The sequence below is a fragment of the Aethalodelphis obliquidens genome, unplaced genomic scaffold, assembly GCF_003676395.1.
Source record: "Aethalodelphis obliquidens isolate GAN/ISIS:26980383/991018 unplaced genomic scaffold, ASM367639v1 scaffold12, whole genome shotgun sequence".
NCBI lineage: Eukaryota > Metazoa > Chordata > Mammalia > Artiodactyla > Delphinidae > Aethalodelphis > Aethalodelphis obliquidens.
In genome coordinates, this window is record NW_020837956.1 from 36,796,165 (window position 1) to 36,822,488 (window position 26,324).

The 26,324-nt window shown below is 44.4% G+C and overlaps 1 protein-coding gene across 2 annotated transcripts in view; it reads left to right on the forward strand.

The window, feature by feature from the left end:
* The first annotated feature begins 10,212 nt into the window (after positions 1-10,212).
* Positions 10,213-26,324, forward strand: part of YWHAQ (tyrosine 3-monooxygenase/tryptophan 5-monooxygenase activation protein theta) — a 32,078-nt gene continuing 15,966 nt past the window's right edge. Inside the window, exons 1-2 of one of the 2 annotated variants that reach the window (XR_003434203.1) lie at positions 10,213-10,339; positions 10,767-11,124. Coding sequence is in view for 1 of the 2 variants with exons in the window: in XM_027113840.1 (XP_026969641.1) it covers positions 10,831-11,124 (294 nt within the window). In the remaining variant the exon portion in view is untranslated. The remainder of the gene's footprint in view (positions 10,340-10,766; positions 11,125-26,324) is intronic. The other variant, XM_027113840.1, reaches the window with a different exon arrangement.

Genomic DNA, 26,324 nt, shown 5'->3' on the forward strand with positions numbered 1-26,324 from the left:
GATACCCACCTCCTAGCTTGTCTTGCCACAAGATATGGCACTGAACTCAGGCCTGGCCAGACACCCCCGACTCGGATTTTGAATCTAGAGCAAGTGACCCAAAGAAGCAGGGGTTGTGGAGAATTCTTTCTGGGGGCAGTGGCAAAGCTTCTTTGGATTTCCATGAGGGTGGAGCCAATGCAGGGTCCAGGGTCCAGTGCCCATGGAGTCAGAGCAGTAGGGACTCGTGTCTGGGCTCCAGTGGAGGAAGCAACAGGAATCCCTCTGGTCGAGGTCTGCAGTGGGATTTTGGCCATGTTTCGGACTGCACACTCTCTCCAGTGCCCACCCATCTTGGAGGCCTGGTTCGCCAGCCTTCCTCACAATTGGTAAGAAGTAATGGTCTTATATTTAAGTCAACTAGAGTCAGTGTGTGTTACTTACAAATAAGGACTCATGTAGAAAGTAACCTTGACCAAGCTGGTCTTCAGGAAGGGGAAGGAAACACACGTTTTCTGAGCACCTACTAGCACCTACTAGCTAACGTGGCTAAACGTGCTTTTATGTGTGGATCCTCTGAGGACCCTGAGGACCTCTGAGAGTGCAATGGGGCTGCCACATCCCCGCCCCCTCATCATCATGTCCAGGCTGAGTTTCAGCATCAGCGCCCTAATCCCTAACCCTTCAGGGGCTGCCTGTGTGGCTAAAACTTTCTTCCGAAGACTCCAGACTGCCTACTTTGGTCCGGAGAGCTAAGTTCTTGTTTCACCGACTTCCTGTATGTTTTTTCATGTCTCTTGTTCTAAATCCATTGGCTCAGGAGCGACAGGCTGCTGCCTTTTCCCCTTTATTTCAGGAAGCTTGCCCGACAGCTGTAGCAGCTGCTGCTACCGCATTCTGTTTGAACACATTTTGGCAATTCGGCTGCTGTACGATCCTTCAAAGGGGTCCCGGGCTCATCAGTCTGACTGGCATGTCTCTGAGTTTCAGAACCGGGAGCAGGGAGAGTGGCTGGGGATCATTTGCTCATTAACATTGATTAGAGCCCTGGCAAACCGTCCAGGCACCTCACGGTGTATTAAAAGCCGAGCAGGGCAGCATCCGCTCCTTCCTTCCAGGGGCGGCTTTTGATGGAACAAGGTTTTATGTATTTTGTTTAGACGTACGATGCCCCCAAATTTCTTACCTGGGCTTATCCTGGTTTAAGGAAATCCGGAAGAGAAACTGTCCAAATGAATCAAGGGGTTATTCATATTCAAAAGGGTCTTTCCTCTGCAAAGTTTCCTTCACTGGTTTCTCTTAATCAGCAGGCCTTCTGGTGCCATGGGGAGTTTGTTTACAGAGCTGGACAGGACTGAAGGGAAGGAGGACCATCAGGGACTGCCTGGGGCTTCCAGCCCCTCCCAGCTGGAGCGATGCGTGCCTCCAGCTGGCGGCCAGACTCCAGCCAGAGCCTGAAGCCACCCTGTGCCGCAGCCCCCGTTCACCCTGTCCGGTGGCCAACGTGCACTCGCCCGCGACTCCTCCTTCCCTCCCTTGTTAATTTGTCCATTCAGTTGTCCACTTCTTGGTACCCAGTGTATGCACCCAGCACTCTGCCAGGCACTGGGGCTACCTGGGCAAGTCACAGAGACATAGCCCCGCCTTCCTGGTGCTTCAGCCCAGTGGGAAGGTAAGGTGCCATGCTTCCTGCTTGCGGAGTGCAGGGCGGGGGGAGCTCACCTAGCTGGGAGGAGAGAGGAGCCCAAGGACAGCCCCGAGAAGCTGTCATTCCTGCAGGCTCAGGACATGAGAAGTTAGCCAGCTGAAGATGTGAGGAAAGAGGGGATGGCAGGGGCAAAGCTCCGAAGAGGCTGGAGCGCAGGAGGAGGAGAGGGCCAACAGATCAGACAGGGGAGGCGCTGGGGTGAGATCACGGGGGGCTTATGGGTCACCTGAAGGATTCTGAGTTGATTCTGTTTATCTAACAAACACATATATAGCGCTGTTCAAAGCACCTTCCCAATATTAACTCACTGAATCCTCATAACAACCCATGAGGTAGGTACCATTATTGTCATCATCCCCATTTTACTAGTGGAGAAAGTCAGGCACCGCGCACTCAGCTAACCTGCCAGGGTCACCTACCTAGTGAGTACTGGGGCCAGGCCATCTGGCTTCCGAGTCCAACCACTGTGTTGAGCTGCAGTTAAATGAAGCTGAAGGGTTTTAAGCAGGAAAGTAAAGCAAAGGTGAGACTTGCGTTTTTTACAGGATCAGCCCTGCCGAAGGGGCCAGGAGGTTCATATATCCAGTCTCCCCAGTGCGGCCTGCACTTGCTAAGCTGCCCGTGTGGCTGCGCTGGTTCTGATGGGATGGGGTAAAGAGGCACACAAGGGTCCACCTCCGAGCTACAGATGCTGAGCCCCCCTCGGGTGGTCTGCATTCTGGCATTCTGTCCAGAGCCCCCTTCTCGGGGTTCAGCCCTGTCCAAAGCTGACTTCCGCACAAAGGGGAGCTGCTATGGCCTTCCTGCGCTTCCAGAGGCCTCCACTGGGGCGGCAGAAAAGTGGGTGTGCAGACCATCGTCATCTCGGTGGCTCTCCCCTTCTACCATGATCCCTTTCTCCCTGTAGCCTTCTGATGCCTGACGTCTTCTGCAGCAGTCCTGGCCAACACTCACATCTCCCTGCTCTCCACTCCCATAGCACTTATTGTGAGAGCCACACAATCAGTCCTGTGTGCATTGTTCTGCGACTGTTTTGTGTTCATTCATCCATTCAACTGTCCTGAATTGTCTGCAGATGAGTCATAATTTGAGAGATGGCTGAAGATTTGTTGCTTTCTGTACCAAAACTTCTTTAAAAAATCCAAACACTCTGGATATATGTGCATATATATGTATACACACATACACATGTAGTATATAACAGACTTCAGTGACAGCAATAAAAAAATGAGAACATAATGAACATTTTTTGTGATAATTGAGGCACCTTTCTATGTACCTAGCCCTGCCTGAGACGTACGGGTCGTGTGCCCTTCCACTAAGAGGGGCCAGCCTCTTGGGCTTTCTCATTCACTTCTTGTAGGTTTGTTGACTCCACCTGTCAACTGATTGCCTGGCACAGACCTTCCACGTAGACTAGATCCCAGGTCAGGCCATGGGGACAGGCCCGGGCTGGCCCCAGAGCCCCCTGCACTTCCTCTCCTCTGAGTCATCTGGTGAGAAGGTGGAGTGGATTTCAGAGGAACTCCCAGGAGAAATTCTACTCCTGTTTTCTGAATAGTTACTTCTAAACCGCTGTGGCTTGGAAGTCAGGTTGCTGAGCATCTGAGAACTGAAAAGCCAGGGAGACGTTCCCGCCTCTCCCCTGAGCTTCAGGTTAGGTGCCCCACCTCCATGCTCTCCATCAGGCTCCTGGTAGGCACTGTGTCTTAATTGTTTTTGGAATCCCCTAGGGCAGTGTCTGGAACATGGCAGACCCTTCAATATTTTGTTGAATGAACTAATAGGAAATTGAGCTGAGGCAGGGGTTGGGAGCTCCTTAGAGGGCCTCACACACTCCTCCACATGTGAGCATCAGTGCTGGACTTCAGGACGTTTTTCTGATGCTCAGAGACCTTCAGGGCCAGCTTCGAGGTTCTTAGCGTGCTCGTCACAGCAGATGCAATTCCGTGCTAAGGGAGCACCTGTGAAATGTACAGCTCTGCTTTCTACAATTTCCTCTGTGAATTTACTGCGATTCTAGTGATTTTATATATGGTTGGATACAAAGGAAGCACCCAGTGCACATAATTGCTGGTATTGGAAATGTCCCCCTTGATGGCCCAGATCCACTCTCAAAACGAACCCTCACTGAATGTCTTCTATGAGTCAGAGTCACTAGGGATATGGAAAGCAGATGAAACTCTGCCCCCTGGAAGGTCACAGTCTAATGGGGGAGCTGGGAGAGGAGAGGAGAGACAGACATGTAATTAATAAAAGGGAACAGATAAAAGATGAGGAGGTACCCTCTCCCTGCACAGGCGCTGAGAGTAAAACAGAGACTTCCATATGAAAATAAAATCAGCAGCTGATTCACCAGCAGATATATACTTAGCCACCCACGAGCCTCAGATAACTAAACATTGTTCCCAGACCAGCAAACGCTGGAGTTTTCATCTTCCATCGCAGGTAGTGTAGAGTCTTGTTTATTGTTGTAGAAGAAGATTGAAATTAGACAGACTTGTTTTTGAATCTTAACTCCGTAGCTTACCAATTTAGACTGGTAATTTAACCTCCCTGGGCATCAGTTTACTCATCTGTACACCTTTGTTGAGAGGACACTAAGGATACAGATCAAAGAAGAAAACCCTAACCCTCAAGAAGCTCACAGTCTGGCAAGGGAGAGAGGTGAAACATATGTCACCGACACACACTTAAAGCTAGTAAAAGATACCAGATTTTTTGTTGAATGACAGTATTAGTCAAGATTCTCCAGAGAAACAGAATAAGATATGTACATATAGGTATATATTATAAGATAATAATAAGATAGATATATAGAGAGATTTATTATAAGGAATTAGCAAGTCCAAAATTGGCAGGGTGGGCTTGCAGGGTGGGGATCTAGGAGAAACTATATTTCTGTTTGAGTCTGAAGGCTTGCTGTTATAGACCCAGGGAGCGTTGATGTTGCAGATGAAGTCCAAGGCCGTCTGCTGGAGAATTGTCTCTTGCTCCAGGGAGACAATTCTTCTTGTCCTATTCAGGCCTTCAACTGATTGGAGGTGGCCCACCCACATTATAGAGGGCAATCTGCTTACTCAAAGTCCACCAAATTAACTGTTAATCTCTCCCCAGAACACCCTCACAGAAACATCTGGAATAACGTTTGATCACCAAGTTGACACATAAAATTAACCATTGTACTGAACAAAGTGAAGAATGTAATCTCATGCATGTAAAAACACATGCATATGTCCAAATGAAAAAAGCTATATCTAGAAGGAGGTCACCAAAATGCCAGCAGTGGTCCCCTTGCAGAGGCAGCCTCTCAGGTTCTTTTTTACTCTCCTTTTGTATATTTATGTATTGTTTCATTTTTTAATATAATGTGTGCTATTACATTTTTACTCAACATTATCATCATCACTATTATCATTACAAAAGCAATCAAGCTTTTAAAAAAATACCCTACTGGGCTTCCCTGGTGGCACAGTGGTTGAGAATCCAGTTCGATCCCTGATCCGGGACGATCCTACATGCCACGGAGCAACTAAGCCCGTGCACCACAACTACTGAGCCCTCGTGCTGCAACTACTGAAGCCCGCGCTCCTAGAGCCCATGCTCTGCAACAAGAGAAGCCACCACAATGAGAAGCCCATGCACCACAATGAAGACCCAATGCAGCAAAATAAATAAATAAAATAAATAAATTTATATATATATAAAAATACCCTACTAGCATAGAGGAAATGCTGGAGAAATGTCAGAATGCTTAAGCCTTTCCCCAGAAGCCTGGTGGACCAAAAGCTGGTTCACAATGCCTGAAATTCTACCAGTGAACTTTTTGTTGTTGTTGTTTTTGGCCGGGCCTCATGGCTTGTGGGATCTTAGTTCCCCCACCAGGGATTGAATCCGGGCCCATAGCAGTGAAAGCGCTGAGTCCTAACCACTGGACTGCCAGGGAATTCCCCTACCAGTGAACTTTTATTCTTCCACTGTAAGAGCTTTCTTTCTCTTAAAATGCAAATCGTGGCAGAAGGAATATTGCTGGAAGACTTATCTGTTTTTTAATGATGGAATGATTTGATTAGATTTTTTTCCTGAGAACACACAGTGAGAGTTGGAAGACATTGTGTAGCCGACAGGTGTCCAGGAGGTGCCAGAAATGGGACACCCACGAGCACAGAGGGATGCCTCCAGATGGCAAGAATAAACCTCGCCAGCTGCAGGTCTGATGGGAGACTGAGTTCTACAGGCCTGACCCCGGCCCTAAGCCAGGAAATGTGTAGGAAGACCTTGCCTGACCAGACTCCTTTGATTTCCCCACCTGTCCTGGCTCTACATGAGGCTCATTTAGCCCCTCCAGGTGGAGTGGAGAATGGGGGCAACTCTTCAACTACCCCTTCGACAGAAGTATTGATAATGATTATATGGAAATTTGCAGTGAAAACTCCCACTCAAATGTTTGTTTGTCAATGAAATATCTGCCATATGGCAAGAGAGGAAGAAGTTCCTCTCCAATGACCCACCGCTCTTGGCAAATAAACCACTGAAACAATTTATCAGAGTAAACTCAACCAGAAGGACTCATTCATTCTGAAATGTACACTGAATGTAGCCATTCTGCAGACCATTAACTCTGCTAATTACAACAGTGATTCAAGAGATAAACCTTCACTAACTTTTTTTTTTTTTTTTTTTTTTTTTTTTGCTGTACGTGGGCCTCTCGCTCTGTGGCCTCTCCCATTGCGGAGCACAGGCTCCGGATGCGCAGGCCCAGCGGCCATGGCTCACGGGCCCAGCCGCTCCGCGGCATGTGGGATTTTCCCGGACCGGGGCACAAACCCATGTTCCTTGCATCGGCAGGCGGACTCTCAACCACTGCGCCACCAGGGAAGTCCCCTTCACTAACTTTTTATGAGGCTCTGAGGCTCCTTGCAGCGTGACAGGCATCTCCCTCCCTCCCCCTGATTCTACCACCAAGCAGAGGGAAAAAGGGGAAAAAAAAACCCTAATATTTACTGAACACTTGCTATACGCCCAGCATTTTCCTATGGGATAGCTCCATGATCCCTTTGGGGTAGGGATTATTTTTACAGGTTAGCAAACTGAGGTTCAGAGAAGATCACGGTGTTCAAGGTCAAACTGCAAATAAAGAGCAGAGCTGGGACTGAGGATCTCCTGGCTTCAAGCTCAGCATGCTCCCTCCTGCTCTTCTCCGGAAGCTTCCTCTCACCAAGTAATTTAGAAAAAATAACAAGAACATCAAACAGATAAAGAACTCAGTGCTTTCTTTCTTAGCTGTCTGGTCCCTAGAGTTCTTCCCAGCACATTGAATGTGGATTCTTAACACATTTCATATTTACCGGGATGAAACTCCTAGAGAACAGAGACTGGTGTGATCTTTCCTGGAGTCCCTACAGCATCAAGCAAAGGTCTGGCAGAGCCGTTACATGGATGGGCTTTGGCACCCAGACTGCGTGTATCGGTGTACATCGAGGCTCTGCCACTCACTAGCTGTTTGACTCTGTGCACAATCGAAGGACTGTGCCTCAATTTCCTTATCTGTGAAATGGAGAAGGTGATCAGAATAGTACCTACTTCATAGTGGCATTAAGCAGAATAAATGAGTTAATACTTGCAAGAGACTTAAAATGGTGTTTGACACGCGTAATCACTTAGTAAGTGTTAGCTCTTTGTGTGTCCAGGGGCTTCAAGTCCCCAGAGCTTTTTTAAAAAGTTTTAAAAATAAATTCATTTATTTATTATTTATTTTTGGCTGTGTTGGGTCTTCGTTGCTACACGCCGGCTTTCTCTAGTTGTGGCGAGCGGGGGCTACTCTTCGTTGCAGTGTGCAGCTTCTCATTGCTGTGGCTTCTCTTGCTGCGGAGCACGGGCTCTAGGCACTCAGGCTTCAGTAGTTGTGGCACTCGGGCTCAGTAGTTGTGGCTCAAGGGCTCTAGAGCTCAGGCTCAGTAGTTGTGGCACACGGGCCTAGTTGCTCCGTGGCATGTGGGATCTTCCCAGACCAGGGCTCAAACCCATGTCCCCTGCATTGGCAGGCGGATTCTTAACCACTGCACCACCAGGGAAGTCCCAGTCCCCAGAGCTTTAATTTTCTCCAACTGAGTTCTTTCAGGCGCCGATGACTTTAGATTTAACTAATCCCTCTGGTCCCTCATAAAATATAATTTCATAGTGTGCCATCGCTTCCGAGCAGTTTTTACCCATGATTCCAGATGTAACTATATGAGTTGGTGCTCCATAAATATCTGATGATTGGATGAAAGCAGAAGTTATAGAGACCGAGTTACAGGCAGCAGCAAAATCTTGCCCAAGGTCACCTGGGGAGATGGCAGTACAGCCCAGACTTTCTGACAAAGAATTAGTGTTCTTGCCCCTACCCTCCCTCCCTACCACAAAGGTTCTGTCCCCTGACCGTTCTGCTCAGGGGTCTCCATCCCCCACCCACCTGCGCTGGTTTCTCCTCTTGCCTGAGCTGTCTCTAATTTCAGTAAGCTTGAAATTCACTGGTCATACAGAAAGCATTTTATCTGCCCTTGCACATGCAAATTCTTTCCATTGGGATTTCTTAGTGTCTGGCTCCACCCCAGCCCACACGGCCATAAACACTCATGTGTCTACAGCCCGGCCCCAGGGATTCCAGAAATAACAGCAGGGACCTCCATTAGAACGCTGGAACATAGTAAGGCATTTCTGCATTAAGACACAAGCCCTTTCCAGCCCAGGCCTCTCCTGTCCGTCAAAGCACAAAGCAACCTTTACAAGTCAGGATAGGGAGGGGCAGCTGGGAGGGAGTGTAGATTTCTGGAAAGTCCGCACCTTCTCCTGCCGTCTCTCTGCTCTCAGATCTTCCATTCTAGAGAGTCTCCAGATCTGCTCCAGGCTCCACTTAGAATCTGAAATTGTTTCTTGGCTGTGGCGTTCTTTGCCTTCAACGATCTATTCTCCCTTGAACTTGCCGGAACTGGAATCACGGCAGAGTGAGCCCATATGGCACAAAGGCCACTTTCCAGACACCCAAGACAGCCACCTGATTTGGAGTCAGGCACTGGGGAAGTGCCAGGAAAGAAGGGAGTGGCTGGAGGGGAGTGCCCAGTTTAAGGAGAGAGGAAAAGTCTAGCCATGACCCTCAATAAAAGGCATCTAGGGCGATCATTCCCGTTTCAGAAGGATGTTCATGAGTAGAAAGTCAGAAGTCAACATCTAGGGAGAGAAGTTTAGCTTTTCAAGTGTCCTCTCAAAAATAATGCCAGAAGAGACTTCCCCGGTGGTGCAGTGGTTAAGAATCCGCCTGTCAATGCAGGGGACACGGTTTGGAGCCCTGGTCCGGGAAGATCCCACATGCCACGGAGCAACTAGGCCCGTGCGCCACAACTACTGAGCCTGCGCTCTAGAGTCTGTGAGCCACAACTACTGAGTCCGTGTGCCACAACTACTGAAGTCCACGAGCCTAGAGCCCGTGCTCTGCCACAAGAGAAGCCACCGCAATGAGAAGCCCGCACACTGCAATGAAGAATAGCCCCCGCTCGCCGTAACTAGAGGAAGCCTGTGCGCAGCAACGAAGACCCAACGCAGACAAAAATAAATAAATTTATTAAAAAATAATAATACCAGAAGATAAAAATAGCGTGTACGCATAAGACGACAATGATGTAAAAAATACGTATTTAGATGCATGACCTAGAAAGGCTGGAAAGAAATATAAAAACAGTTGCTTTTTCGGGGGGCGGGGGGAGGATTAAATGGGTGTTTTTCTCGAAATTATCCTTAAGGTCATTTCCCATTTTAAAGAAAATCATAATATCTGGCATTGCCAGAGACACCTGCCTGGACTTTTTTGGGTATTTTCCAAGGGAATTTCAGGTTTTAGGTGCCCGTCTGAAACCGAATTTATCTTGTAAAATGCATGCTTATGCCACTTTCTCCAGCAACTAATTCCTCTTTAATGGGGATGGGATTATTTCTAATTCGCGGTCCCCATCGCAACGTCATTAAAGGCTGAGTTCAGTGTATTGAGCTCCAAACCTTTGTCACTTATAGGAAGGTGGAGGAAAGGCAGGCGCTTGTGCAACAAAACAGCCGATGGTGTCACCCTCCCAGGCCGGACCTTACCAGAGCCGAGAGCCGCAGCTGCATTAGCCCACAAGATGTTATGCACCATCTGCAACGGTGCTGCAGCAGGAGACCCGGCCACCGCAGGGGAGGTCATGCGAGCCTCCTGCTCCCGTGCCGCGCCCACGAGTGCCGGGGGTGGCGGGGAGGTTGAGGGGAGTCGGTAACAGCATCGCCATGGCAACAGTGACGTCCTTGTACCCTGGATCTAATTGGAGGAAACCCCGTGGCCGAAGCCGCAGCCTGCCGGCCAACCGAACTTGCCCAAGCCGACCCACCCTCCTAGCCTCCGCTTCCTCTCCCGCCCCGCCTTCTTCGCCCCCTTCCGCGCGCTCAGTCCTCATTGGCTAGGGGCGGGGAGGAAGGCGGGACTCTAGGGGACAGCTCAGCGCGCCATTGGGCGGGGGGAGCGAGGGCCGCCGCGCTGCGGCCCGCCTCCCGGCTCGGAGGTAGGCTGAGACGGGAGGGTCCTCGGCTAAAGCCAAAGGCGGATCAAAGTGGTGGGAGTCGCGCCGCGGCCGCGGAGACGTGAAGGTGAGCGCCAGGGTCGCCCCCGGCCCTCCTCGGGTCGGGCCGGGCCCGAGAGTCCGGCGGGAGGCCAGCCCCGGGGAGCGGCTGGCCTCGACGCCGCTCTCCTCAGGGACGGCTCCGGCGGGAAGGAAGGTGCGGGCCAACGGCCGCTTCCATCTTGGGCCGGGCGGGCGCGGGAGCGGCCCTTCCTCCTCCTCCCCTTACTCCTCCTCCTCCTCCCCCCGCCGCGGGCCGCCTCGGCTGGCGCCCCCGGGCCTCCCGGGCACCCCGCGGGGAGCGTGGGCGGGGGAGGGAAATTCAACGGGGCCGCGCGTGCGGACACAGACAAAGGGGGCGGCGGGCGGGCGGGCTGCCGGGGCGGCGGGTGCATTGTCTGACGGCGCCGCCCCCGCCTTCTGCCCGCGACCCCGCCCCGCCCGCCCGCCCGCAGGCCCTCCGCACTCCTCCTCGGCATCCGGGTCGGTGCTCGCCCTCGCTGTCCTGTCCCCGGCCCCATGGAGAAGACGGAGCTGATCCAGAAGGCCAAGCTGGCCGAGCAGGCCGAGCGCTACGACGACATGGCCACCTGCATGAAGGCCGTGACGGAGCAGGGCGCCGAGCTGTCCAACGAGGAGCGCAACCTGCTCTCGGTGGCCTACAAGAACGTGGTCGGAGGCCGCAGGTCCGCCTGGAGGGTCATCTCGAGCATCGAGCAGAAGACCGACACCTCCGACAAGAAGCTGCAGCTGATTAAGGACTATCGGGAGAAAGTGGAGTCTGAACTGCGGTCCATCTGCACCACGGTCCTGGTGAGTCCGCGACCGTCCGGGCGGCGGGCGCCGAGGCGCCTTTGTGTGAGGCTTTCCGTGGGGAGTTTCCCGGGAACGGGAACGGGAACGAAGTGGGGGCCGGGGCCTGCCTGACGCCCTGCCGACGCGTAGAGGGCTTGAGGAGGTTAGCCTTGCCCTCCTTAACGCGTTATTTCAGTTCTTGAGATGAAGAAGCTGCTTTTTCTTTTTTTTTTTCTCCTTTCTTTTTTTTTTTTCCTGTGGTAAGTATATCTTTCCTAGGTGCTGCGTTGCTCCTCCACCAGATAAGTTTAAACATGAGAGTAGGTTTGTAGAAGGCTGAAAATCGTTTTCCAGCGTCCTGAGGCGATCTGGGAACCCTTTAAACGTATTGAATCAGTTCGTAGGCTTCAGGCTTCCGTTGAAAGAAGGGGCGGGCGCCTTTTCCATAAAGATCACGTATGTAAGTCGGTTTTCCTCCCAAATCCAGCAATGGAAATCTACTTCGAAAATCTGAATAGGTATCTCGTTTTTCAAGTAAGAGTATCTGTTGATTTTTTTCCTTGTTAAAAGCGGGGAAGGGGGAGAGTTTGGTAAATGTGAAAAAGGCACAGCTAAATCAAAGGAATAAAATGTCCTGGGAAATTTCGGTGCTTGATACCATTTCTTCGCTGTTACATAGCTACACGTGAACCCCGAGGTGTTGAAATGAATTCGTATCTGGTGTGGAGTAAGCGAGGAAAGCTTTCCAGGTTTTGAACTGTCCAGTCTTAGCTAGGGTGGCTTTGGGTGGAGTAGGGTGACTGCTGTATCCACGCTTATTGGTGAGAGAGAGCATTTTTAGCTTTGTCATCGTATGGATTTTTTGATCAGTAAGATAAGTTTTTAAAATGTCGATACCAGCATTATATCCTGAGGTGTTTTGAAGTGTTTTAATACTGCAAAGAGTCATTTCTACTAATAAAATATGAAATAGCCGATGCGGTTGCCTCTTTTAAGTGCCACTTTTCCAAGGGGCCTACTGATTTTTGATGTGTTTGTTCCACGTTGTGTTTTAGGTGGGCTTTGAAAGACAAACATGCTAGGTTGGTGATTTTTCAAGAGGGAATAGAGGAGGAAATGCCTCTTGCTCTCCCAGCCTTTTCTTCCTTGCCCCTGAGATTCGTGGGGCAGGAAAGTTTTTTCCTTTCACCTATTTTTCCAGTACAAATAACAAGTGATCTGAACGAAATCATGGCTGATGGAGATAACTGGTAAAGGGGCGAAGGAAGCAGTGCAGAGCAGGTGTACGAGGTGGAGAAAACTTTGAGATTATTTGCTTTATGTAGGCGAGATTTTATGTTCATCCATGTCTTAGGTTCCACTCCCTGCCTAGCATAGAGGAGACACTTAGGCTTTTTGAACTGAATTGCTTGTATTCAAAAAATTTGCCAACTTGAAAGTGATGGTAGACTTCAGTGGCATATGGTAATGGTTATTGACAACATCCACTCTGTCATCGAGGAAGACTATAAGAACTCCATATGTTAAGGAGAAGCTCTTCTATACATGTTTTACTTTGGGACACTCTCACAGCATATTTCAATCTCTTTGTTCTATTATTGTTTTGCAATTTGTTACTTACCCTGCAGCAATTCAGAATTACCACAGAATTTTTCCTGTTCTCTAGCAAGTTAGCTGGGAATATTTGTTTTATTTTGTGGCTCTTATAAATTTTAGTTTCTCTAATGGCATAAGTAGAGGAGACTTTGCTTAGTTGATAAGTGACTTGAAATAGAGACCAAATAGATCATTTCAGTAGGAGAGAACCCCTGAAATTGGGACAGGTTTTGTTTGTTTGTTCGTTCTGTTTTCTTCATATATACTAAGTGAAATAGAAGAGTTGATTCATCAGACACCAAGGAATAAATAAAATATTTTTATTAATGAAATGGCTTAAAAGACTAATGGTGACTTAACGGCCAACCTCCGAAAAAAGTCCTGAGGAAAGCCCATTGTCAAGTTGGCCGCTGTATTTGAGAGCATGTGCAAGGCACTGTGCTAAAGCAGCATGGGGAAGAGCAATGCTGAAAATGGTAGATTTTGTCCTCCAGTAATTTATAATAAGGAGTGCATATGAGAAATACCTAAATGTAAATAATATATAATTCCCGTAAGATGGTTATGAATAAAATGCTATGTAGTTTAAAGGAAACAGAAACCTCAGGAAAAGCTTTACAAGGAGTGGCTTTTGGAACGAGCATTGAGGGAGGGGGATCAAGGGGAAGGGAGTGTCAATATATTCCAAGCAGAAGAAGTATACAGGATGGGCCTTATTCATGGAAGAAGGTTTCTGTATGAAGAAGAGCAGAATATGTGCAGAGCTGGTGCAGGAGAAAAGCCTGTAAAAGAAGATAGGAACTATATAAGAGAATGTCAGAGGGAATTAGGAACTATATAAGAGAATGTCAGAGGGAATTTTTCTCATTTGATTGACAGTGGGAAGACTGAAGATTTTTGAATGAGGTGCAGGTGGCAGTGTCTAGAATTCATGGTTTGGGTGCTGATTTCCGGTTTGTAGTCTGAACTGATAGATAAGGAAGTGCTAGACAAGTGAACAAGAATTTGAGAATCGGTAACTTAGCGATTTCATCAGGAGTCTATCAGGTGATGGGGAAAGAAGAATGAACTCTCAAGTTGCTGAACATGAGTGCCAAAATTAGGTCTTCTCTCTTTTTCCCCCCCTTTGGTGAACAGGAAGGAGAATTTAGTGTGGAGGAAGTGGATGACACTGACTTGTTATAGAAGGCTAATAAAAGAGGAACGTGGAGGGCTAGGCAAAATTTTGGTTTTAAATAGCAGAGATTCTCAGCCTCATCTTTCTATTTCATAGAGTAGGTTCAGGGTGGAATTATTTGGACTATTTACTCGAAACGAACATGGCAGACAACTCTCAACCCTGTTGACAATCACTGTACTGAGAGAGGTTATTGAATTGTGGAGGCAGTAAAAAATGTTAAAATCCAAATATGTAATCTAAAGAGCAAAAGGAATTAACAAGACCCAAATGGCCAAGACCAAACTCTTCGTAGAATCTAAGAGGAGTTAAAGAGGAAGATATTACCAAGTTATCTCTGTCTCTCAGTGTCATTTGTGAAACCAGAGGTTGGGCTAAAATTTCTAAGTCTGTTCCAATTCTGATACTTTGGGACTATAGAGTTATATGGTCCCAGTCATTCCACCTGTGCTCTGACTTGCAACTCTAAAATGAGTAGTTTTTATAGTCCAGGTTGAAGAAGAACATGTCCTCAATCATTTAAGAAATGTGGAAAAACTAACGACTTCAGTGAAATGTCTTTAGGAAGAGGGGATGGGGAAGTCATTGGTGATCCTAGTAAGCAGTGTTGGAAATAGCAAAGTTTAAGTGAGAAAGGTTAATACTGTAAGTTGTATGACAACCGGGCAGTGGTTAAAAACTTGAACAAGGTGTTTAAGAGTCATTAAGAACTGGGGTGTGAGGTAAGGGTAATTGAAGAAATCAGAGGGGTCCACAAAGCCCTTCTGGGACCTGGGAACGAATATCATGTACAAAGTTCATGACCTTGGAGTAAGAGCAGGACACTTAGAGAATGTACAAGATAACCTCCGTCTCAGGCAACCCCATGTTATCCTTCTGTGTTAATGGTCTTTTTATTAGACTATTTTCAGTAGGTTGCTTTAGTATAATGTATAAACGGTTTTAGGAGTTAAGGTCTATGTTGTGATTTTTTTTTTTAAGTAAGAATCATTTAAAATATATAGAAACTGAGATTTGTCTCTGGTGTGTAAAAGCCCTGTAATATTAATTCCATAATGTGCTTGAATTTAGTTGTGTTCTAAATTAATCTCTTAATGAAAATATGTCTAGTGCTAGTTGTTATTTTGAAGTAAGACCAATATGTTGCTTTTGATAGTTAATGAGTCTTAATGTAATCTTTTTGACATGATGGAAAAATTATGGGCTCTGGAATCAAGACTGACTGTTTTGGGGTCATTGCTCCATAATCTTATAATTTTGTGACTGCAGGCAAGTTTCTCTCAGCCTCTGTTTCTTTATCTATAAACTGGTGATGATGGTTCTTGCCTTGATAGGCTTGTAGTTAAAATAATAGGTAATAACTGACATTTAATGGGCATTTACTATTATATACTAAGTACTGTTTTAAGCACTTGATACACTCACTGTGTTCCCATTAGTTAGGTTGATAGTATTATTTATGTTTTAAAGTTGAGAAAACGGGGGCATAAGCAAGTTAAGTAACTTGGTCAGTATCACAGAACTAGTGAGTGGTAGAGCAAGGATTTGAACCCAGGTGGTGTGACTCCAGATGAAAGTATATGAAACACATTTGGCCCTAAATAACATAGTAGCTGACTAAAGATCACAGTGTTTTGAGGAATTTATACAGTCTAATAAATGTTTGTAAGTTAGGAGGGAGGGAGGATAGATCTGTGGTGGACCAAACTCAGTCTGTAATTTTGAAGCCCTCCTTATATGCAGGATATTGAAGTAAAATTTTAAAACTTGACTTTTGGATTTTTGGCATTAAGAGTGTAAGCTCCTTGAAGCTAACAGTTGTTTCTGAAGAGTGAAATGGAATGGACATACATATTGTACATACAGGCATAGAAGTATAAGGTTTGATCAGTGGTTCTCAGCCAGGGTGAATTTACCCGCCAGGGGACATTTGGCAAGTTCTGGAGATAGTTTTTGGTTGTCAAGGCTGGGGTGAGAGTGGGGAGATGCTATTGATATACTGTGAGTAGAAACCTAAATGCTGCTAAGCATCACATAAGGCATAGGAAAATCCCCCACCACAAAGAATTACCCAGCCCAAATGTCAGTAATGACTGAGGTTGAGAAACTCTGGGTTAGGTTATAAATAAAACAAGCAGTATTAAGTTGTATTGAATTGTATCACACCTGTCCTTTAGATTCTTATTAATATATTGGCATCTTGTCAGAACCCTTTGTCTAGACTTCAGCTATTTTTTTTTCTTTGTCACTCTTGTGTGTATGCTATTTAACTCTGCAGTTCACCTTTCTGGCACTTACTCAGTGGGTCCTGCATTTTCAAAGTTCCACCTTGGGGTTTACCTCCAAGGCCCTGCGCTTTTTCTTTTAAAAAAAACTTGGCACAGAGAAAAACGATCCAACTGAAATTATAGTGAAATCTATTTAGGAAGAGGCAGTTAAAATTGATAACAGCAAATATTCTCCTCTCCTTCATAACTGCCATTAATAGTTTGGCATATGTGGTTCCAGACTTTCCAGCCTGTACTGTGTGTTTATTTGGATGTTGCATAATTATACTAATGGCCCACTGAACATTTAGGTTGTAAACAAATTTTTCTCTTTTATAAACAACACTGGGAAGGACATCCTTGTTGCGTGCTTTATGCTAGGATTTACTTAGGTTACGTTTTGGGAAATGAAATTTCCAATCAGAAGATACGCATTTTTTTTTTTCCCCAGATAGCCCTCTGAAAAGATTTTATGTGTTTATACTGTCATCAGCTGTTGTTGAGAAAGGCCATTTCCCCTTACCCTCTCCAGCACAGACAGTTGTTCGAGGTTAACAAAAATCTAGTGACTAGAATGGTTGAAATTTTACCTCCTTGTTCAGTTTTGGATGTAATGAGGACTACCTTTGTTCTCATAAAGGGCTGGTTACCAGACTTTTTTTTTTTTTTTTTTGAGTCTCATATACAGTTTCACTTATAAAATGATAGCATAGCATGGGATTAGTTAATTCAAGGTGCTTGACAGTTGGGAAATCTGCTTGATCATATTGATGTTTGTTTATTCCTTTTTGATATTTATCAATACCATTTTTGTATTTAGCACTAGTTCTTTCAGAGTAACAACGGAAAATATCTTTGTACCATTGACTTTCTAGGTATCAAGGAGGGATGGTAGAGAGGCATCATTTGAAAAGATGAGAAAAGAAAAACAACTATAGTTCATCCATTTCTACTTTAATTAAACTCTTAATCCATGGATAAATCAACAATGAAGGTTCCTGAAATATCTCATGATAAATAATTTGACCAGATTCGAAAACATTGTTTGCATATTGAAGTGTTTAAAGACAAAATGATGATGATACCTAGAACTTCAAAATAATGGGTGAGGGTTATAGATGAAACAAGTGTGTCTGTGAATTAATATAGTTGCAACTGGCTTTAATGGGAATTCATTATACTATTCTCTCTTCTCTTGTATATGTTTGCAGTTTTCCATAATTAAAGGGTTTTTACCCCTAGAAATTTTCCACTCTTACGTACTTACACAAGAGGAAAGACCTGTACAAGAATGACCATAGCAGCTTTGTTCTAAGAGCAGAAAACTGAAAACAATCCATTAGTAGGAAAAAGGATAAACAGGTATATTCATACAGTGGGATACTATTCATCCGTAAAAAGGAAGGGACTACTGACGCATACTATAATGTAAATGAATTTCAAATACACACTAAGTGAAAGAAGCTTTGCACAAAATAGGACATAATGTCATTCTATTTATATGAAATTCTAGAACAAGCAGAAAGTAGTCTGTGGGTGAAAAATCAGAAGAGTGGTGACCTCTGGGGATGGAGGCAGGGACTGACTGAAAGGGACAGGAGAGAACTTTCTGTGGTGATTGTAATATTCTTTGTGTTGATATGGATTTGCGTTACACATGTATATGCATTTGTGGAAACTCAGCAAATATGCGCTTAACATTTGTTCATTTCATTGTATGTAAATTTTTGCTTCAAAAGAAAATAAACTCTAGTTAGTGATATTCCTGTACTGATGTCTCAGTTTACACAAAAACTAGTAGAAGTGGATGGATATTTGATAAAGCAGTTTGGTAAAAGGTTAATGGTAGGATCTGGGTGGTGGGTATATGGGTGCTCACTGTAATTGTTGGTTGCTGTATATTAGGGGTATAATATTCTACACGCTATGGTTGAATGCCTTTAATACCTGTAGCAAAAAAAAAAAAAAATAGTGAAACCCATGTCTTGTTGACCTCAAGATATGAGAACATGTCTCCTATCCACCTAGGAGATGGCCCTGATGGACTTGGCACCATAGCTTTTGTTTGCATTTGGTGGTGGATGCTAACTAGATTAATGGGGGTAAAGAATGCTGTGGAAGACTTACAGAACTGACTGTACTCTGGGGCAGTGGTTCTCAAGCTTCTTGGGCTTAGGATCCCTTTGCACACACTTGAAAATACCGTGGAACCTAAAAGGTTTTGGTTGTGCAGATTATATCTGTAGATATTTACATTATTAGAAATTTAAACTGCGGGTTTTATAATCCATTTTAGAATAATAAGTCCATTAGAAATTAACATTACCTGTGTTTTTTTTCAATTGTAGTAAAATATACATGATGTAAAATTTACCATTTTAAGCATGCAGTTCTATGGCATTAAGTACATTCACACTGTTGTGCAATCGTCACCACCTTTCCAGATATTTTTCATCTTCCCCAACTGAAACTCTGTACCCATCAAACACTAACTCCCCATTCTCCCATCTCAGAAACCACCGTTTTGCTTTCTGTCTCTGAAATTGACAACTCTGGATACCTCGTGTAAGTATAATAACTTTTTTTTTTTTTTTTTTTTTTTTTGCGGTACACGGGCCTCTCACTGTTGTGGCCTCTCCCGTTGCGGAGCACAGGCTCCGGATGCGCAGGCTCAGCGGCCATGGCTCACGGGCCCAGCCGCTCCGCGGCTTGTGGGATCTTCCCTGACCGGGGCATGAACCCGTATCCCCTGCATCGGCAGGCGGACCCTCAACCGCTGTGCCACCAGGGAAGCCCTAACATTTTTTTAAATAAAAAAATTGAATGAGAAAAGTGGCATTGCTTCATAATCTGTTGTAGTATCATGTCTCTTAGCTTTTGGAAAACTCCACTCATGAGAGAATGGCAGTGAAAAAGCAAATAGTACCTTAATACGTATTATGAAAATGGTTTGAGTTTGTGCCCTTCCCCATCCAAAAAGTTGGGGGGAGGGTTAGAAGTTCTCTGAACACATTTCGAAAATTGCTGTTCTAGGGGCATTCTGTGTGATAGAGCAGTTTCTGAGTAGTGGTCATCGTGTGGTGATAATGAAATTTGTAAAACCTTCCCCTCCCTTCCCATTGCCCAGTCACTCCCTTTACCCCCCCAAATTATTCGAGGAATATAGTTTTGGAGACCAGAAAAAATCACAGACTTGATAATAAAGAAAAGTTTATTTTAGATATTGGGTAAGAAAGAGTCCCTGTTCATTCCTGAACAACTAACTTGAGAACTAGTATGTTGGAATGGCTTCTGCTTCCTTATGTTGAGAATGGTAAAGTAAGGTTTAATATGATGTCTCACTTCCCAGTACCCAACCCAAAAGCAGAGGTGGCATGAATGAAATATGCAGATAATGGGCTTTTGGATCTGGTTGCATTTAGGTTCGAAAGTTAGCTCTTGAAGACAGGAAGTCAGGTTAGTTGTTAGCCAGCATTGGTTGAAGCGTTTCAGTGAAACTCGTCTTTCACGAAGATCTTGACTATCCATTTACATTTTTTCTATCCAGCTGAACAGTATTCCATGATTTCTTTGTCAGCTGGGCCTTTTGCTTCGAATGGATATGGCGTGGTGTGGTGCGGAAAACATGTTGTAAAGTATTCTCAGTTTACTGCCTGCCTTTGACCATTCTTGTGTATGTTTGCTGCAGGCTTTACTTAGAGAAATGGAGAAACAGTGGTGCACGTGGTGAGACCATGACTATAAGGACTTCTGTAAATTTAATCTAAATGCTTTATTCTTTTTTTTATATTTTATTATCATTCTTTCTTTATTTTTGACTGTGCTGGGTCTTCGTTGCTGCACGCGGGCTTTCTCTAGTTGCGGTGAGCAGGGGCTACTCTTTGTTGCAGTGTGCGGGCTTCTCATTGCGGTGGCTTCTCTTGTTGGCGGAGCACGGGCTCCAGAGCGCAGGCTCAGTAGTTGTGGCGCAAGGGCTTAGCTGCTCCGCGGCATGTGGGATCTTCCGGACCAGGGCTCGAACCCATGTCCCCTGCATTGGCAGGCGGATTCTTAACCACTGCGCCACCAGGGAAGCCCTAAATGCTTTATTCTTAAAGGACAGTCTTAGATTGCTCTTTGTAAGTGCCAGGGTGACTGTGGGAAATAAGTGGGAAAGTACATAAAACTGCTTTAAAACCATAATGATACTGATTTTTGGATCAGACTTTCTACTGTTACTCGTCTAGAATATTTAGTACTCCCATTTTCCTTATTTTGCTCATTCCACCAGACATGACTTGAGCACAGCTCAGAAAGGTTTTGCTCTTTTAAAAACTATAGTATTAGATACCTGCAACTAAACATATATCAATACATATTAGGTGTTCTAATCTTTCAGCCTGGTACTATTTCCAAGTATTTGGCAATATACTTTTAGATCTTCAGTGATTGTGTTGCTCTCTCAGGATTCTGATGGACTAGTAAAGAGGTTAGAAAGGTTATAGTAAGGGTTTACGCATCCTTTAATCAGGAAATACTCTAGATTATTTGGGGACTGATTGCAGAGACCAGGTATTTGATTCTTAAGGATGTCAGAAACTTAAAAAAGAGTTTGGAAGGATTGACTATCCCTTTAATATAGTTATGCTATATGTAAGTTAATTTTTATGTAATTTAGCTTTTAATATATTTGAAAAAATGCAATATTTAAAAATCGAGGGACTGACATTTGAAATGAGGAATGGTATATATTGAGGTGATTTTATGTTCCTGAACAAATTGAGATGGGAGTCTTTATCAAACTACCAATGGTCCTCTGGAAATTTTTATTTCCTCCTGACCTTTCCCACATCTACCAAGATACTTGGAGTAGAAAAAAACTTGAGAACCATATAATTAGAGAAAGGATCAAGAGAGTAGCAACTTCAAAAGATTAGGGGGCTTCCCCGGTGGTGCAGTGGTTGAGAGTCTGCCTGCCGATGCAGGGGACACGGGTTCGTGCCCCGGTCCGGGAAGATCCCACAAGCCGCGGAGCGGCTGGGCCCATGAACCATGGCCGCTGAGCCTGCGCGTCCGGAGCCTGTGCTCTGCAATGGGAGAGGCCACAACGGTGAGAGGCCCGCATACCGCAAAAAAAAAAGATTAGGGAAGGAGGTAGGGGACAGTGCATTGGCCCGGCTCAATGACAAAATTTGTTAATTTTGATGAAATATGACTTATTTTTTTTTCTTAGGCTGCTTGTGCTTTTGTTGTAATATTTAGGAAACCATTACCTAATCCAAGGTCGTAAAGATTTATACCTGTGCTCTTATCTAAGAGTTTTACCATTTTAGGGCTTACATTCAGACTTTCGGTCCATTTGGAGTTAATTTTTGCATGTGGTGTGAAGTGGGTCCCAACCGTCCTTCTTTTCGTGTGGCTACTCAAGTTGTCCCAGCACCATTTGTTGAAATATTCGCGTATGCTTGATCTGAAATTCTCAACTTATGGGGAAAATAACAAGTGGTTTAGCATAAAAGCTCACTTAAGGGAAACTTGTGATTGCTCCATTCTTCATGCTCTAGCCAAATTGTTCACCCAAAGCCCTCCATATTTTGTTTCTGTCCCTCTACTCACTGCTTTTCTTGGTTGGAAGCCCTTCCTTCTCCCATTTCTATATGTTGAAATCACACCTATCCTACCAGATAGAATTTAGGTGCCACTACACTTGTTATTATAGTCAGTTACAAATTACAGCCTATTAATACTTTCAGATCTGTTTCCTTCTGCTCTCCTATGTGCAGTTATGGGTGGATGAGACATGTGTTTACCTGCAAGGAAACTGAGCCATATTGATTTACTTAGTTACATAGCCAGTTAGCTGTGACCTCAAATTCAGTTCTTCTAGAAGAGTGTTCTTTCTGTTCCCTCTGCCTTTCATAGTAAAGCCTTCCTTTATAGACTCTGTTCTTCTGAGATCATCTCATCTTTCTCTGGGTTCTCTCGTGTGTAAGTTGGGGAGAGTCAAGGCTTTATAAGTCTATGCTCTTCAACTAGAGCAGCTCCCTTTTATCTCTTTTACTGTTTACTGGTATTGCTTAAAAAAGACTTAGGGCAGGGGGGAGAGAAAATAAACACTTCAAAAAAATTTGAAACCATTACCCTGTTAGATGGAGTCCAGGCTCCTTAACAGGGCTTAGGAGACCTTCAAGCCTTTCCCTTTAGCTTCCTTTCTCACTACTCATCCCTCTGTGTTCCAGCCACGTGGAATTATATGGTTCTCTCCTGTATTCTGTACTTTCTTAGCTTTGCTCTTATTCTTTCCCCTGTGTAAGCATGGGTGGTTGTATTAATATAATGTTTTGTTTTCCACCGTCTAGTAATGAGACCCAATTCTGTATTGTCTGGAGTGTACCAGTGTCCTGAGTTCCTCTTGTGGCTGCATCTAAGTCAGATCAATATTGGTAAGCTGTAAGGGTATGTAGGAATAAGGACTTCGTCTATATTTTTTCTTCTGTATACTATTAAGCACTGCTTTATTTTTCAAGGTTATTTTTTGTGCTGTACCCAGTAGTTCAGTTGAATATAATCAATAACCCATGTAAGTTTAGGTGCAAATGTGATGAATTTTTTTTTCTTCTTTTTAAATTTTCTTCTCTTTATGCTCTGTAATAGGACTGGTAGACGAAAGGCTTAACTACAGGGTTGTATATAATTCAGCTGCAGAAGTAAACATATGTGGCATGGGTTAGCCACAGATGGAAAAATTAGTCTGCAAATAATTGTGTCATTTCTATAATGTAGAAATGGCTTAATTCAATTTGTCATAGACTTACAAAAGACAAAGCTCATGTGAAAGTACACTGGTATCTTTGCTATTATCTATTTTTGGTAGTTTTCCTAGGATATAGCAAAACTTGACCCATATACTAAGCTAGCAAGGCAATTTTGACCTATTTTTAATTACTTGAACATATTCTCTTTTAGGTATCAGGATGTCTGTCCAGTTGGATTACTTATGACCAGACTAAGATTTGACTTCCTGTTCTGTTTGTTTTGTTTTCTTTTCCTTTTAAGGAACACTCTTGTTTTCTTACTATCATTTGTCATGTTTTACTTTGCAAATTGCAGTGGCTAACATAGTTTCTGGAGACTAGTAAATTGCAAGTTCTCTAAGGGGAAGGAAGTATGGACATTGATGCTTGCCTTGGTTCTTTTGGTAGCACTGATTTGTAAATGTTGGTAAATTGTGGTTGTTTATGTGTAATTGGTTTTAATGCAGATTGACAAATTTGGAAATCAGTATTAGTGTTTCCAGTGTATGTGTTAAACTGTCCTTCCGAACCTTTATATCTTGGCCAGAGGGTTGGGAACTTTGAGCAGAAGGGATAACATTCGTATCTTGCTGTTGTGGCCACTCAGTATCTAGCTGCTAAAATGTGGAGATACAGCAGGTCAGACACAAAGGACTGGACATTACATTTGTTTCTAAGAATATCTGGAATTGGCTCGGCTGCCTTGGGTGAAGTAAGGGGACAAAGACCATGATTTTCTTTAATACTGCCACATTGCAATTTGCACAAACCGTATTATTTGTCAGAGGCTAAACTCTTTCTGTTATGTGTCTTCACCACTGCAGTCATAACAGCTCTGTAGCTGCGTTGGAAGATGGGACGAACATTCTTATACAAGAGAGCATTTTTATTGTTTTTAAGTGCTGATTGTTTAGGAGAGGAGAGAGGGGTGTACTATGCCCACAAAAGGGCCACTAAAAGGCACCACGGTGCCACAATAGATGTTGATAGCAATAGTACTGTCATTGGTGATCATTTTGCCTGGGTCATGGGTGGTGGTGGCTAGACATCTTATAGACCAGGAGAAAGAGTTTGGAAATAATTGGGACAGGGACATAGATCAGAGCTTTTTCTCTTTTTGTTGAGAACTTTGAATTCTTTTTATCTGTTTCCTCCCCTTCCCCTTTGCCTGTTTATCTTCTGGGTTTTAGCTCCTTATTTCTTTTTGCCCACAAAATGATTAACCACTTGATTGCATGGACTATTCTGGCTTATTTTACTTTCACTGACACTACAGTAGCACATATATCCCTTTGGATCTGAGGAATCCAAATTAATTTCTCTGACCACGGTGACAGTTCATCGTGTCACATTAGTTCCTACTAATTTTATTTTATTAATTTGACATGTATTTCAGGCAATGTTGGATTTTAGGTCTTTTGTTACTTGTAGAATCATATCTCCAAAGTTTGAACACTTTTTATACAAGGTGGTTCTTAGTCTACACCCTTTCTCCCAGGAAGGCATGTTCACATTCATGAATACTCCAGAGCTGTTTAAATTTTAGTACATAGAAATTGGAGATATGAAGAACTTGGTGACTTTTTCACAGATTTCCGTCCCTCAAATCAGGGTAAGGCAGAATTGTCTGTCTGTCTGTCTGTCAGGGTGCCAGATGAGTAACACATAGTGTACACTTACGGTCCAGGGTTTGTCTCCTTGGATTTAGGGCCTCCAAATCCACTTCACTGGCACACTGAGAGGGGGAACTACAGGAGTTACAAATCAGGCAGTCATTGTCTAGCCGTGTTTATTGCTTGAAGGCCGATTTACTGGAGGAACCAAATTAGCATTAGAAGGTTGTTTGGTGAGCATAGAAACCAACAAGAAGAGGCAGTAGTTGGATGATCTTAATGACTAGTTACTATCAACACTGCTGCATCCAGCCTCGCTGTTGGAAGCCTCGCTGTTCATAGACCCAAGTACCATCTTCTCTGAATAGTGCTGTAGATACTAGCAGTGGTTGCTTTTTCATTAACCGCCCCCCGTACCTGCTGTATTCTCATCACCTAGTAATGAGTGTTTTGCTTCTTAGCTCACCACTTTAAGTATTGATGTTTGGGAGGCATCTCGTTGCTCCATGCTCTTCCTGCTGGTGCAGGAATGGTAACAGTAGAAATAAGTGTGGATGTCAGTCAGTTGAGACAGTGCTTCTCAGCTCCTTTTGTCTTGTGGCACACACAGAATAACCTTTTTTTTTTTTTTTTTTTTTTTTTTGGCGGTACGCGGGCCTCTCCCATCGCGGAGCACAGGCTCGGGACGCGCAGGCTCAGCGGCCGTGGCTCACGGGCCCAGCCGCTCCGCGGCATGTGGAATCTTCCCAGACCGGGGCACGAACCCGTGTCCCCTGCATCGGCAGGCGGTCTCTCAACCACTGCGCCACCAGGGAAGCCCCAGAATAACCATATTTGTGTGACACACTGGGGCAAATGAATTTCTTCTCCACCTTCATTCACCCTGCTGCTCTGATGGCTGAGGGGATCAGTACTTCTTTATCACTTATATTAGTTGAAAGCTCTAGGTTTAGAGTCTAATCCTGAAGGACCATGAGTGCTAGGCTTTAAGTTTATTCTTTAACAGCCATGGGGATTTTTTGAGCATGGGATTAACATGTCCAGAATTTATGGTTAATCTTGTAGCAGGATATAAAATGGATTAGAGAAAGAAGAAAGCCTAAAACCTGGTGGATCAGTTAGGTCATTGGATTAGTTGAAGTGAAATGATATGGTTAATTCTGGGTAATAGAAATAGGAATGAGACTGAAAGGACAGATCAGAATACTAGTACAGAGGTACAGTCAGTAGGGCTTAACAGCTGGTGGTAGGATGGGAAATGGGGAGTGAAAAGTCAAAGGTTGTGGTGATGAGGCTGGGTGGCTAGGAGGTAGGAAGATGGTGGGATAATTAGTAGAAATAAGCAATATAAATATAGAAACAGGTTTGGAAATAAATTTCCTGTTTAAGGCATATTGAGGTCTAGTGGCTATTCATATTTCAAAATATATACGAATACTTAGCCGTGTCACACTACGGAGAAGTTGGGATTGTGGATGGGGTAGTGGCAGGGGATGCATTACCTCCGTGAGTTTATTGCAATTTGTAGTATGACCTTTAGCCTTTTTGACTCAAAAACACCAGAATTGAGCTATTTTTCGGGGATAGATCCACAGTAATCAAGCTCGTGTGACTGATATATAAAACCAAGAATATTAGTTTATTCATTTACAGTGAGGAATAACTAGCACAGAGATTGAAGTACTTGTGTTGGCGTGACCAGTAAGATCTCATTCAGGAGGCAAGTAGACTCACATAGGAATCAAGTCATAATGAGGGAGTTGCTTAGTAATGTGGCATTATAACAAGAGAA